The following is a 12,005-nucleotide window of genomic DNA, read 5'->3' as shown; positions in this document are numbered from 1 at the left end:
AGACTGATATTACACTCCAATGTACTGTGTGTACCTCAAGTTAGGTAAAATGATAAATACTGTTATGAAAACCAAGGCTGTAAACCAACTAGTTATTTGGAAATGTAAGCCTACATTTTTGGGTGCCAAAGATGGTATTGTGTTAGGTCACCTCTGAGTGATAGCTTGAAGCTCATTCTAAGGACTTCTTTGTGGGTTAAGCAGCAATACAGATGAAAAGGCTTGCACAATCCTCTCTGCTGAGGCATGAGCACTACCTAGAGCATGATAAGACAAGGGGCCAAAAGACAAGAGGTCCCTGAGCACCCAGGGGAACCCACTCTGGAGGCTCCAGGTGAGGTGAAATCCTTGTGCCGCTTTGCAGGAAGTTCAGTTGCTCATCAAGAAGTTGCCCAAGTCTTTTATGAGTACCTGATCTCTTCAGACTCATCCTTCTGATCTCTAGCACGACTCAAAATATTACATACAAAAATTCAGAAGGTGTTCCCATATTAAATTTAAGAAAATGTAAAATATCTTCTACAAAAGGCAGTTAATGCTATCTCACTAAGTTATCGTGGTCCTCTCAGTGTTCAGTCCACTTAATCACTGTTCATTGGAAAGACCTTCATTTACGCGGCATTAATGATGTGCTCTAAAGAGAAATTGTGCTTTTCAGGCTCACTGAAATGTTTTGCAACTGGCTCTTCAAAACTGGCTTGAATATTCACAGTACAGCGGCTGGTGCAAGAAGTATTGTCCTTTGTAACCCAAGGTCAATAGATGTAAAAAGCTTCATGTTTTAAAGTTTTTATGTACAGAAGTTCTGCAATTAGGCTCAGAGAAGCTGCAGCGTTTATGCTTGTCCTCAGTTAAAATTTCAGGGCTGGAGTTCTTTGCTGTTCCATGCTTTATGCCAAATCTTAAATCACCAGAGGCAAATTAAAATTGCCATCCGTGTTTCGCTTACCATCCCTGAGCCTGGACTGGCCAGGCAGTAAGTGAAAGCCTTTGCAGATGACACAGTCTGGGGTTTCCTCCTTTCCGGGCGAGGAGCTTCCTCGGGGAGCTGGTCTCAGTCCAGGAGTTCACCAGCCCCTCTGCCCGTGGGTGCTTCCCCCTAAGGAGCCGTCAGACGGAGAAGGGTCAGTGCAGCGCCGGCAGCTGAGCAGAGACAGTGACTAGTTCAAGAGGCCAGGGCAGGTGGAGGATTAGCAAGTGATGTGTGTGCGCACGTTTGGCAGCTGGGACTCGCTTTTTTCACATGAGCCCAGCGTGACCCAGAGGCACTGCTGTGCCGGGGTCCGGGTGACCCTTCCTGGCCTCAGGCACCGCGTGGTGGGACTGGTGCTGGGGATTGGCCAGCGTTCCCCCACCACCGGTGCTATGGCTCTGCATTCATGTGTCAAGCAAACTGAAGACTGTATGTGTCATTTTAAGGCATTTCTTATGGTCAGGAAAGGTGAAGTCACGTGGTGGGACATGGGACATGCAGTCTGCTTCTCTGGGACAGTGAGTATTTTATAATTTGTGGAAAACAGAACACAGGGAGAGCCATGTGAAATAGCCAGTAGCCTGTTGGCTAAGATGGTCCCTGGTGGTGTGATGGACCAAAGTTAGTGTTTCTGGTCTGAATCAGGCAGAGCAGAGACCTTGGTGTGAACCCCTGATGTCCAGGAGGAGCAGCTGGGTTATTTTCAAACCCTTCCAGGCAAAAGTTTCATCAAACCTCTGTGGCTGACAAAGCCACCAGACTTCTTGTTTAACCTAAGTTCATGTTCCAGTGACACACTTTTCCCCTGGAAAATGCCTGACCCTCTCTGTACTTATAGGGGCACAACAAGCAGGACTCATCCCCTGTGTTAAACCACATGTGCTTTGTGTAGTTTTTTACTGGGTGTGTATAAATTAGGTACTTTGCAGTTTTCTGCTAGGCCAAATTAGCCTTTTAGTCCTTTGTAAAAAAATGTAAAAAATATTTTAGCATTTTAATATTTTAATATTATACATTAATATATATTATAAATTAATTAACATTAATACTAACATGTTAATATTTAATATTTTGTATATAGTGTTTTTAATATTTGATGTGCTTCTTGTTTTGTTATTTGGGAGGGGTTTTTAAAAATATTTTTGGTAGGAAACAGTAGTCAGAATCTACCCAGATTGCATCAATGTCATCCAAGTAAAACTTTCACAGAATCATGGCAGAACAGGTCTCCCAGCACTGACAAATGCAGATGGAGTCCCATCAGCAATGTTAGCAGGAAAGCAATTAGAGATCCAAAGGGATTACATGAAAGTCTCCCAACAAAGTAACAATTTTAATCTGTTTCCTTTCATTGCAGTTCATACAGTGAATAAAAATTATCACTCCAGCCCAAAAGATTTGGGTTTCCTGACATTAGGCTGTGAAGACTTGGTGTCCTCGAATTCACAGAACTATCTGAATGAAATCAAAGCATTTCTTTCCAGAGGAGAGCAAACTAAAAGCGGGTATCTAGTGCATTCAGGGACAGTGTGACTATGCATTAATGCATTAGTTGAGCACTTGCTTTTTTTCTCTCATATCTGAGCTTTCCTAAGCGACAGCGAGTGGGAGGGATACCTTTCTACTTTCCAGTGTCTTTATGCAACCTAGAAAGCCTAGACTTTCCAAGGAGGTCAATGCCAACAACTGCACATGATCCTAAAGCTAAAGGATGGTGTTGTAGCTTCCCCGGAGATCTCTTTTGTTCCAGAAAACTGGGGATTCCCTTGGCACAAGGGTTCCCAACCAGTTTAGGTCCTGCTTTTTTCATACTGTGGATTGAGCAGCACTCTTGCCTATCCCAGATGAATTGATCTCCCTGTTCTGCTCCTGGATGATGTTACCAAGATTTGCCTGCCACTAGCAGTCAGCCTGTATTGCACCTGCAGTTTTTTGCCAGTTTTCTAACTGCGAGAGCTTGGGCTTTCTCATATGAGCCTCTGAAACCTGTACTGGCTGGGAGTCTGCCAGGGACCAGTGTAGGTCCTTGAGGGCAAATATTGAGTGCCTGTCCATGCAGTGGCTATTATAACTATATCATATTTTGTTTCTGAGTGGATGAGACAAACTACATGCAGATAGTTATCAACCATCATATTTCTCTCTTCTTTTAAAAGCTATGAGCATATAAGGCAAACTCCACCCAGGAACTTCTTAAAGAATTTATACCTAGTATGTATTATAAACTATCTGTTTCCTGCTTCAGAGCAGTGAAAAGTAACTGAGAAAGTAAAAGTAAGCAGAGGACAGTCAGTGGCCCTGAACAGAGAAGTGGGCTTTCTTAATGAAGAACTTTCCAACTAAGAAATAATAAAATTGTTTAGACTGGAGCCCCCTGGGGCTTGGGCTGTTTATAAGTATTAGTTTTTCCAGTGCTTGAAAGCAGTTTTTCGTGGTTGTGACTCGGAGGTTTGCAAGCTATCTAATATTTATATCACATAAATAAAAGAAACTACTTGCAGATAATTTCCAGACCATTCACGTTAAATGCTTCTCTTCCAGCCAACTTGTATCCAAAAGTTTTTGCCAATGTTGACAAGATTGTGCTTGGCTTTGAGCTCTATAGCTTAAAAAGAACTAAAGACCTATTGGTTTCTTCTCAGTGTTTTCAAACATCAATTAAACTGAAAACAAGGGCTATAAATTATGGTGACCTTTGCAATGACTTTTCATTTGTTGGATAGAGATGTGATGGCGTGAAAGCACTGCTAATAATAAAAAAAAAATTATTAATACCTTCTTCAGGAGTCACCAAGCAAAGTGTAAATTGCTTTCTGCTTGGTATCAAATTTTTATGTAAGGTACTGTATCATGGAAATTTTCAATCTTGTTAAAACTCAGATGACCTAAAAATAATCTTACCCCTTCACCTCTGTACATTTTGTCATCTCAGCTGACAAATGTGATTTTTCTAGATTTAATCAGCATTTTATAATGACTCCTAACAAAAATAGAGCCTGCTAGTTTTCCCTTGTTGGCCTGTAAAATGTATGGGGAACAGTGGGTTTACATGTTGGTCTAAGAACTTGCTAAAAATATAACAGCCACAAAAAAGCATGCTGTGGGCTGAATAGCATCACCTGCTCTCTAATTAATAGAATTTGCATGTTTACAGCTTTCAACCAGTTTTTTAAAAAAAACTTCAGGAAATGCAGCACCAGACCATAGTTCTGTAGACCAAAGATTTTGCTTAGTTCATGAGGCAGCTGTGCCATTATTGACTATAGCAATCCCATGCTATTTCATGGGCACGATTAAAATTTTCCCCAAAGAAATGTCCTTTTTGTGAGAACGCAGTGGATTCTCCACTACCCTTTGACTCTTGGCTGCTCTTTTCTTCAAAGATGTCAAGTAATAGCCACTGAAAATTTGTTGCTTTTGTGCCAGTTACGAGTTTGCAAGAAATAGAGTGAGTGGAGAGCAGATAGGTACCAGTTATCTGTGTGGGCCACTGCACACAGCTGATCTGTGCCAAATGCTGAAGCATGGCCTTGAAGTGCAGAGCTGTGGGTCCTGTAGATAATTCACTGTTTCTCTGGTTTCCTAGGGCGTGCTGAGAAAGCTGTGTTTATGATCACTTGAAAACCTTAGATATCAGGTGATAGAGGCTTCAACCTAATCCTTGTTCATCCTTGTATATGCAATAGCTTATACTCCATCTAATTTTGATAGAAGAAGAAAAAAAAGTCCCCCTCATGCTGGCTCTTTTACCTCAAATTGACTTTTTAGCTAGTGGTGGATAATGGAGAGGAGATTCTCAGCCTGTACTTTAACCATTTAGTTACGTCTTTGTCAGAGAGATTTTAGCTAGGATGAAGAATTCTTTCCTCGCTGAAATGACCGTGTTTATCAGAGTTCTGCAAAGCTCACTGATTTTCAGTAGCTCACAGACGAAAGATGCAAACAGCATAAGAAGCCTGAATTTCAGTATTTGTTCATCTGTCTTTTGAGCTTCCTTTAATTTGATGCTATCTGACTGCAAAGGGAGTTTTGCAGTTCTTCAGCAGTGATGGTGGGTCAACAGGAAAGCAGGCAAACATTTCTGCTAACTGTCCATCCATGGTGAGCAGTACAGAGAGAAAACAACTTTCAAACCTAGCTTCCAGCTTCCTCTGGGTTTGACAGGAGGATTCAGAAGGCCCAAAACAAGAAGTCCTTTTCTTTTCTATATTTTAATTCCTGCTGTTAAGATGGCGCTTTATGCTATGGAGGCTTACTTTGGTGTTTGTATGTCATTCATAGTTCCCCAAGGGGAAGCTCACAGGGTGGCTGCATCCAGATGGGCCTGCCAAGTAATCCTGGCTGCTCAGCAGGGTGCCACCTTCTGTGGAGTGACAAGGTCCTAAAGAGATGAAGAGGGAAAGCAGCATGAGTCCATCCCAGGAGGGGAAGATGCAAGTCCTTTTCTCTGTATAAATTGTCCTTGAAGGGAAAGCGCAGGTAAAGCTGTACCATGAAGCAGATGTTTGGATCATGGTGTCAACTGAAGCACTGCTCTTTTTAAGGTCAGTTTTAACTGTTAACACAGCCCAAAGGTGCATGTAGCTGTCAATTTTTTATTTTGAAAATTTATTCTGCTTTAATAAATTGGAGAAATTCCTTGTTCTAGCAAAGTCCAGAAATAACAGATGGCTCATTTGTCAGGCATCAGCAAATGCTAAAGCTGTGGGCATGACCCCTGTCCATGTCCTGTTGAGAAATCTACCTGTCTTCAGGATTAGGTTGCCCAAGAGTTTGGTGTTTTCTCTAACAAGACCAAAAGTGTAAGTTCCACTTGCTTATAACATGCTGTTGTTGAACTTAAAAGATCTCTTCTGCAAAAGTAATGGAGATTTAATGTAGTTGCTGATGTTCTTCGTTGTGTTTTGGAGAGCATTCAAACTGAGAAGTATTAACTTTCTGAATTGAGAAAGTTAGAACTTCTGAAAGTTGATGAGGCTGGACAAAGCTGAACTGTGTTTTCTTAAAGCATCTGAGCCTTCATTATCCATGGAAGTGGAAGTGCTGTTACTGACAAACTGGATTAAGGATATATGGCATGAGGTCAGCATCTTGTCAGACTGCTATGGACCTGTGTTTTGGGTTAGCATGGAACATGTCACCAGATTTTGCTTGAAATGAAACAGGTCCTCCAGGTATTGGGTTAAGTTGTGGTCAAAACCAAACCAACCTTTCTTTTTAAAGTACCTGCAGCACTGTAGATCATTATTTCCTTGATTATCCATGAAACTGTACCTAGCAATAGTATTCTCACCAGTTTTCATTTCATTTCACCATTTTATTTCACGCTCATCCAGCATGTCTCAAGAGAGCATTAAGGCTTTACAATTGAATATGAGAGCAGGAATACTCAAGAAAGAGCAGCCTCTAACAAGTGGCAGAAGTCAAATGGAGATTTTACCTTCTGTTTGTATAGCATCTTTTAACCTAGAGTGTTCCATGAGTTAGTGCATTTATTGAACTGTTGTGTTCACTGCTGCTTCTTGGTCATGAGTCACTCCAGCTGGTTATCAGTGCTGGTTATCAGTGCTTAGCACAGTAATCAAAGCAAGGAAATGGAGCTGGGCTTCCTATGCTGAGGACCCTGCCAGGCTTTCTAGCTAAAGAATAGGGTAACCGAAATATGCTGACAAAGCAGACTGGTAGACTAATAGGGCTAAAGGCTACTGCACACTGCTGACTGCTGAGAGGGGCATGAAGAATTTCATATTGCTTGTGAGAGCTGCTGGCATTGCTTCTTTCGATACAGATTTTTCTCACGTAATCTCATGCTCTGACATGCTGGCTTGATGTATCATCTCAATAATGTGGGAAGATTGGGGAAATTCAGTGAAATGGCTATATTTCAGTACTGTGTCTGTCAAGGGAAGGATGTCAGTCAATCACAGGCTGGAAAAAGCAAACAGCGTCTTATCGCTATGTGAGACTAAAATTCTTAGTGTCCCTTTGTGCAGACCTGTGCCTCCATTTTCAGGCCCTTCACTCCCTTACACAGTCATGTATTTAACCTGTGTTGAGCACATATAAATCTTGCTGCATTTCACAGTAGAGAACCACTTCCCCACATTCCAGCAGCAAAGTCGAGATGAGGAAAAACAATAACAGAGAAACTTCAGTTGCTGCCCAAGGAGATCTGCCCTACCAACGAAGCAATTAAAATGACGCCATTAAATTAACAGTTTGTACACTTACAAGGAGTGACTTTAGGAGATTACTGTGGCTATGAAGAAAGATTTAAAACTGATCATTTAAATATTTTGATTATTTGATCTGCTGATGCACTGTTTCATGAGATGACAGCTCTTCTGCAAGTGGATCAAATCACTTACCACTTTGAAGAGGTCTCTGAGACATCCCATTGAACTGACTCATCATCTGACGTAGGGAATATTTCATGTTGTAGCAGTAATGGTGGCTTCAAGTCACATTGATTGCAAGTGGAGATCGAAAAATCTTTGAGATAGGCTAAGCGCCTGAATGGAGGTAGCTGGTATCCTTTCTCAGTTATGTTATTCTTATTATGCTTTGCATCACTGTTATCAGAACCATCATTTTTAGCTAATCTAAGAAAGAGACTAAGAATGAATTTGTAAGTAAGGCTGCTTTCCTTTTTGTGATGGTCTCATCTTGGCATAGTCAGAGCACATTGACACAGCTGTGTGAGGAGACAGCAATGGTAGCACTGGTTTGCATCTGTTCGATGACTGGTAGCATCTGTTTGATGATTAACGAAAGGATTTCAGCTGTTAGAGCTGTCAATCTGACACCTTTGATGATCACTAAAATAAATCTGTGCTACCAAGAACTGCTCATTTTTTTTCCCCTGCTTTTGATTTACTTGACTCTTAGTGTCCTTGCCGATAACTACTAGCGAGGCTAATGTGTTATAAACGCTGAAAAGTGAAGCAAGCGGCTGTCATTTTTTGCACAACAGATGTTCCTGATCAGGAATCAGACAAAGGATCTCATCACTCTTCCTCTGAGCAATTTAATTTGTCTGTTCCATGGCACACCAGCCACCTCCTGTCTAGTGACTGACGTGCCCAAGTCCTACTTCATTTTAGGATCAGTCCCTTTAATCTTACAGAATTATTAGTTTTTTTCTGTGCCAGAGCAAAGGGAGTGGAAAAAAGGAAATTGCTTCATTGCTTAGGGTGTTACCCATAATGCATCATAATGAAAAATAGCAAAGGCCTACTTCAAAATAGGAAACCCAAGTGCTACATTTTAAGAAAACTAGAAAGTACTCTATGAGCACTTTTCTGAAGAAATAGCCATTTAGTTTTGATGGTGTTTCTTTACCAGTTGTAAGGCTCAGAGGTAGCGATAGGCAGTGTATAATCCATCAGATTCTTGTAATGCAACTTAGCGATGTGGAAAAATTGATATATTTTTAAGAAAAGTTGTTTGCTGTGGATTCAGTTCTCCACTCTTTAATCATGGAAGTTGTCCAAAATGAGTAATTACTGGGGTTTTTGCTTGCTTTTGCATTTAGTTTGATAAAACTGTATCGCTCTGCTGGTGTTTTGTAGTGATGGATGGGTACTGCTGGAGATGTAAATTCTATAGTTGTTCTCTGGTTAATTTCCCAGTTATTAGTCTTGCATAAGACTGTTGTTTTGCCTATGCACAGCTCCAGACTCTGCCGCCTGACTGCTAGTATAGCCAATGGGTGGCTGTCATTGCTCACCCTGTGAAGGGCTGTGTTCCGTGTTCCTACCAATATTTGCCAAAGACTTGCCAGAAGGGAGAAAAGCAAGGGAAGCTGGCCTTATCTTGTGCATGTGGCCAGCCCTCCATGGAAACGGCAGCTGCTGCTGCCCATACAAATGGTAGTGTCTGTGGCCGCAGTCAGAGCTGGCAGTCCTGATAATGAGGAAATTGTATTTGAGGTTTTCATTGTAGTCCATCACTGGTAGGAAGAGAAACCACTCACATGACCTCTTTTCCATTTGGCAGGTTGACAGGACAGAAGTGATTCGAACCTGTATAAATCCCGTCTTCTCCAAGCTGTTCACGGTGGACTTCTATTTCGAAGAGGTGCAGCGGTTGCGGTTTGAAGTCCATGACATTAGCAGCAATCACAATGGGCTGAAGGAAGCTGATTTTCTTGGTGGCATGGAATGTACTCTTGGACAAGTAGGTATCGCTGCCATTTTTCCCCCTTGTCTCTTATAATTTCTATGTATATGAAATATATCACCTTGTTAAATGACTGATGGGTGAGATTTGTCGTTCGTGACAAAATTTGTAATTGGTGCTTTGAACAGGATAATTAGGAACTTTTGCTGTAGTATAGCTTCAAGTGAGCCAGTGCCATAGGAAACTGAGTGTCAGTGATTGGCCTTGTACAGTAAAAGCCCAGGCTCATTACACCACTGTTGAGAAATAGACTGATTTGTGAGAAAGTTATTGTTCCTAACATTATATGGTATTTAAAGCAATTTCCAAGTTCAAGGAATGCTTACAAATAGCCTTTACTCACATGGGGTAGTGCCTGGTGATGTGGCAAATAGAGAGATAGGGTTGGATTCATTTCCCTGACTCTCAGTCATCCAAAAGTTAGGTGTCTAGACTAAGTTACTCTTCTGATTTCCATCTTTAGTTCAATGGAGAGAAACAGACAGTTCCAGCAGTTGATTCATTCCACCTGAGACACCCATCACAGATTAGGATAAATTGCCTTCAGGAGATACCTGCCTATCCCCATCAGTTATCAGGAGAGTCTAGACAGCTGGCTTAGAGTAGATACCTAACTTTTTAGACGACAAAATCTAAGAGTGATGAGTCCTACCCACAGGATCGATATCTAGAAGTTGTCAAAGCCAGATCTGCAGCAAATTCCTATATTGCAGGCTGATTACATGGTACAGTGTCCCATGTATTACAGTTTATTTGTAACTGACAGACTTTTTGTTATGCAGGGTCTCATAATACAGATCTCAACTCTGTCCACCGGGGCAAGGCTGTGGATAGTCTCAGTTTCACTGAGCTTGGGTGTAAATTTGCTCTCCGCTCTGCGGTAGCTTGTATGATGTAACTAGGCAGTACTTTCCTTTAGATAATCCTTTGCAGCGCTTCCACATAAGTGTGTAATCTGAGCATGGTAGCTTGTCATGGAAGATGCTGCAAAGCTTTGTTTCCTATTTTCTCACCTTTTGTTGTTGCTCCCTCAGCCCCACCACACATTAATCCCTTTGTTTTTCTCCCCAAAGCTATTAGACCAAACATGCTGAAAGAGGAAAAGTCCTCTCAGTGAGATAATCGATATGAAATATGTGTATTTATGAACTCAGCTCAACATGAAGGTATTGGTATTTAGGATATCTACAATGTACAGTAAAGTCTGTTCTTTTTGACAGACTTCTTTTGGCCTTAATCGATGAAAATAAGCTATCCTATAACACTAAGGAGAATGAGAAACAAAGAAAAAAGTTATTACAATGTTCTTCTTGCTTAATTGGCTTGAAAATGAAGGGAAAAAAAATGTCACTGCTGCTGCCTGTAGCATAAATGTCTTTATAATGTCTCTATAAATAGCACACAGCTGGGTTGGTTGCAGTGTAATTTTAATGGTAACCAAGAAAAAATAATAACAGGCTGAAATCTGTTCACAGTAATGTAGCCTTGAGGACTCTGATCTCAGACTTAGACTTTTTTAGGGGGGGAGGTTGTCCCTGCTCTTTCTAGTTTTTTAGCTTTACATAATTCTCCAACTGATTTAAAACCCCAAAATGTTAGCACTGGAATTGTCACCTAAGCAAAGCCATTATGAGGAGCCCAGCACTTAAAATCCTACAGCACAGGCTGTACGTATGGAGCTTACACTCATGCTTAGCTGTTTAGTGTAACTACTGCATTTTCGTAATGATAATAATAGAGCTGTGGCTTTTCTCGAGATAATTTTAACATGAATTTGTTGTTCTACATAATTTTAATGCCTGAATTTAACATGATTTTGTGTGAGAGTGTGTGCCTGCGTATCAATTCACTTTCCCATTGCAAGTAGGTCTTATCTGAAACATCCAGGAAGGCTGTAGATTTTTAGGGACAGTCTGAAAGACTGATTCCCTCCCCACCCCCACATAAATGTGCCAACTTTTATTGCTCTCTTCTAGGTAATAGTTGATCTAGAAGAGATTCACTGCTACCTGTACCTGTTCTTAGATCATTTAGATGTGTAGTAAAACTGCATTTTTTTTGCCTGAATCATTTAATACTTCTACCTTAAACAAAATGAGTAGGAATAACAAATAGCGGGAAAAGCAATAGCATGGTTATACAGTAAGCTGACAGAGAGAACTGAGTTCTCCTTTTCTTCTGATCTCTCTAAATCCTACATGTAGCCTACCCGATAGATACAAACTTATTGGAAATTTGGGGTCTTGGATGCAAACGATGGAGAAATGCGTTCCTTCCGAAGGTGCCATTATTAGCAGTTTCCTGCCAAATGCTGTAATAAATCTGTGTCCCGAGAGAGTGAAAGGGGCACCGACTTGTAGGCTGTTAGATCCTGAACATAGACTGACTAGTGACATCCTGCTGGATTTTCAGCAAGATTTATTTCTACTGCTCTTGCCAGGACAAACCAGTTCTGTGCCTCTACTAGTAAATATTGTAGTTAGCAGCATCCTGGCATGCAGTCAGTTATACCTGGATGTGAAGAGTAAACGGACTAATGGGCATTTCATATGCCACAGTATTATAACACAGTAGAACAAATGGCTGTGGATAGACACCTGCTGAGTGTGATTAAGAAAAACGTCAATGTGCTAGATAGAGACATTTCTTGAAGTCTTTTGTTTTGTCCATCATGCTCAAAAGTTGCCCTTTCAAATAAAACAATAGCAGATTATCTCTTGAAGGGGAGGAGGTTTAGTGCAAGGGTTTTGGGGGGAACTTTTTGGTGTATTTTTAAGTACTAAAATTCTGTTCCTTCCACTCAGAAAGGGTCTTCTAACATTTCAATTTCCCAGCTTCTTCAGAGTGTCCT

At 41.0% G+C, this 12,005-nt stretch overlaps 1 protein-coding gene across 3 annotated transcripts in view; it reads left to right on the top strand.

Annotated features, from left to right (window-relative positions):
* The window catches only part of CPNE4 (copine 4), a 241,987-nt gene that overhangs the window by 116,100 nt on the left and 113,882 nt on the right, over window positions 1–12,005 (top strand). For all 3 annotated transcript variants that reach the window (XM_063325304.1, XM_063325305.1, XM_063325303.1), the window contains exon 3: window positions 8,972–9,151. In XM_063325304.1, the coding sequence (XP_063181374.1) occupies window positions 8,972–9,151 (180 nt within the window). The remainder of the gene's footprint in view (window positions 1–8,971; window positions 9,152–12,005) is intronic.

Source organism: Chroicocephalus ridibundus, chromosome 2, assembly GCF_963924245.1.
Source record: "Chroicocephalus ridibundus chromosome 2, bChrRid1.1, whole genome shotgun sequence".
In the NCBI taxonomy this organism is placed as follows: domain Eukaryota; kingdom Metazoa; phylum Chordata; class Aves; order Charadriiformes; family Laridae; genus Chroicocephalus; species Chroicocephalus ridibundus.
The sequence above is the reverse complement of the archived record's forward strand: the minus strand, read 5'-3'. Positions and strand labels throughout refer to the sequence as shown.